This window comes from Entamoeba nuttalli, assembly GCF_000257125.1.
Source record: "Entamoeba nuttalli P19 unplaced genomic scaffold asmbl_2370, whole genome shotgun sequence".
Classification (NCBI taxonomy): Eukaryota; Evosea; order Mastigamoebida; family Endamoebidae; genus Entamoeba; species Entamoeba nuttalli.
The window spans coordinates 758-3,574 of record NW_008575268.1 but is presented as its reverse complement, the minus strand read 5'-3'; the positions used below and the strand labels follow the sequence as shown (position 1 = coordinate 3,574).

The following is a 2,817-nucleotide window of genomic DNA, read 5'->3' as shown; positions in this document are numbered from 1 at the left end:
TTTTATATAAACCAAAAACTAGAGTAATGAATTAATGAGAGTATTATCTGCTTCAGTTTCAAATGCTATAATTCTTTGAATTGAAAAAGTACGGTCTTCGGCTAATATTGATGGGTTAATTTGTATTAGAGAAGAAGAAGAATGGTAATTATGTTTAATTGTCGGATAAACAAGACCAGTTTCTTTCCTAATTGAAAATGCATCAACAATAGTGTATATTGTTGTTTTGTCTTCAAAATTGAATTGGATTGAAGTTAGTTGTTTGTTTGGAAATAGAACTAAAGGAGGTTTTGATAATTTGAAAATAGTGCAGTCTGTTTGAATAATACCATGTTTAATGTTAAATGGGATAGATGAATGGAACGAACCAAATAAATGACCGTTTAAAGTTTTAACAATTAAATGGACATTTTTTCTTCCATGAATTTTAGAGAATAAAGAGAAAGAATCTAAACAATCAATTTCACTATCATATAATACCTTGCATTGAGGTAGATGAATTGAGTCACAAGAATTAATAATTTCATTTACTGATGATAAGTGATTGGTTTTAGAAGAAGTAACTGATTTAACAAAAGAAGAAGGAGGACAGACAGAAGGAGAGTGAATTGAAATATAACCGAAATTGATAAGTTTATTAATTTTAATTACCATTTAATATTTTAGAAATTTAAAGATATTAAAATTTAAAGTTCTAATTGAATAGGAACAGATTCTATTTCTCTTGTCATTACACGTTTTGTTAATGGTAAATCCTCTAAATTATCTGGAACATCTTCTAATAAACATGTATTTGCTTCATTAAATCCTTTACAAACAACAAAATGTTCTATTAAATGAATAACTAAATAAGAAAAAGAAGAATACTAACAAACCATAACTACTACTTCTACTGCTCTCTGGTTTATAAATTGTTACACTTTCAAAAACTGATTTAAACTGAAAGTATAAATGTGGATATTCATTCTCTACAAATATTTTAGCTACAAATGAACCTCCTTGTTTTAATACAACTGCCATTATTGAAAATGCTGCTTGCATCAATATCCATTGATTTGCTTCATCAATGTCATGTATTCCTGTTACATCTGGTGCTCCATCACAAATTATTAAATCTGCTTTCCCATTAGTAAAATGTGACATTACTTCCTTTGCTGTTGATCCTTTTGTGATATCTCCTTTCACTAATGTTACTCCTTCTATTGGCGCAATATCTTGTAAATCTACTGAAACAATATTTTTTGGTTCTTTTATGGTTTTACTTAAAACTTGACTCCAACTTCCAGGTGCCGCACATAAATCAACAACATTATGGACACCATCAAAAATATGAAAGTCTCGTTCAACATCAATTAGTTTAAAAGCAGAACGTGCCCGATATCCTTCTTGTTTTGCTTGTCTATGAAATTTATCAATTGTTGTCTTCATCCAATATAAACCCTTTTTGATTTTTTTGTTTTATCAAAATTATTGAAAAATGATTTATTTATTTTTTTTGAGGTTTTTCTTCTTTAGTTAAATGGCATTTAATATTAAATATATTCCATTTTACTGAGAGAGATATTAACATTAAATCTTACACAATTAATAAATGAATATTTTATTATTTAAAATATCTTTTATTATGTAGCTGAAACTGTGTGAAGTACATGAAGTAAGACGGCTGTAACTCAAGAAATAACTAATAAACATTTTTGATATTTTATATTTGTTTCATTGAAAAACAACTGTATTTATGTGTCATCAACAAATCATATATTCTCAATAATGTACATAGTTATGTACAGTTTTTGTTCATGTTTTATTTTACAACTACAAAAAAAATGTGAGAAAAAGAAACCTTGTTATGATGAATCAGTTAACAACTTTGTTGAGTTTTTTAATGAATTAAGACTTTTTTAAATTAACTAAAACATTAAAGATATATTAATTTGACATTTAGTTAATTGTACAGATGAGAGTGAATATTATAATTTAATTAAGAGTGAATATTATCAATAGTCATTTTGTTAATTAATTTGGATATAAACTATAGATATTATTTTTATTATTCAAATTCTGCTCTTTAAGAATTTTCCTAATTTATTTTAAATTTACTATAATTAAATAAATCTATTGAAGAAATAGAGCATATTGAAGAAACTTAAATAATCACTTCTCAATATGAAGAAAAACCAATTGGGGATATATCTAATAATTGACGTTTTTTACTATAATTAAATAACCAAACATATTTAGATATTATAACATGATATTAATGTGAATAATAGAAGAAATATATATTTTGAAATGTTAAAATAGTTATATTAAAGTATCTAAATGTTAGTTACTAATTAATAATGTCTTTTAACATCATCTTGATAAAATATTATTATAATATTTAATTAATTAAAATAATTAAAATGATGTTTGATTGTGTATATTTATAATTATAAATGATATTATCTATTTATGTTCAATCAGAATTATTCATTTTGACATTTTATTAATTTATACAAGTAATTAAATAAAGAATAAAATATCATTATATTATCATTCATCAAATTTAATATTCATTTTATTTATTTTATAGTATTAATATTATTGAGTTGATTATCTATTTTAATTGATTGATGTATTGGTATTTGTCATTCATATTTATTTATTTTTTGTTTATGAAAATTGTTGAATGATATTTCAAAAAGAAGAGAAATATTATAACATTAAAAATGAATAATAAAATAATTTAAATATGTGAAGTAATGAAGAATAAAGTTTTGCACTATTTAAATCAACACAATAAATCAAAACGTAAATAAATGAAATATTCCTATAAAT

The 2,817-nt window shown here is 23.3% G+C and overlaps 2 protein-coding genes across 2 annotated transcripts; both read right to left on the bottom strand.

The window, feature by feature from the left end:
• Nucleotides 1–18: 18 nt before the first annotated feature.
• Nucleotides 19–654, bottom strand: ENU1_021340 (hypothetical protein; the record flags this gene model as incomplete). Its single annotated transcript, XM_008857006.1, has 1 exon — nucleotides 19–654. One exon carries the CDS (start codon nucleotides 652–654, stop codon nucleotides 19–21), a length of 636 nt encoding a protein of 211 aa, XP_008855228.1.
• A 32-nt stretch (nucleotides 655–686) lies between these two features.
• ENU1_021330 (ribosomal RNA large subunit methyltransferase J protein) lies at nucleotides 687–1,428 on the bottom strand (the record flags this gene model as incomplete). The annotated part of the gene is made up of 2 exons (XM_008857005.1): nucleotides 687–829; nucleotides 876–1,428. 2 exons carry the CDS (start codon nucleotides 1,426–1,428, stop codon nucleotides 687–689), a joined length of 696 nt encoding a protein of 231 aa, XP_008855227.1.
• Between the last annotated feature and the right edge of the window lie 1,389 nt (nucleotides 1,429–2,817).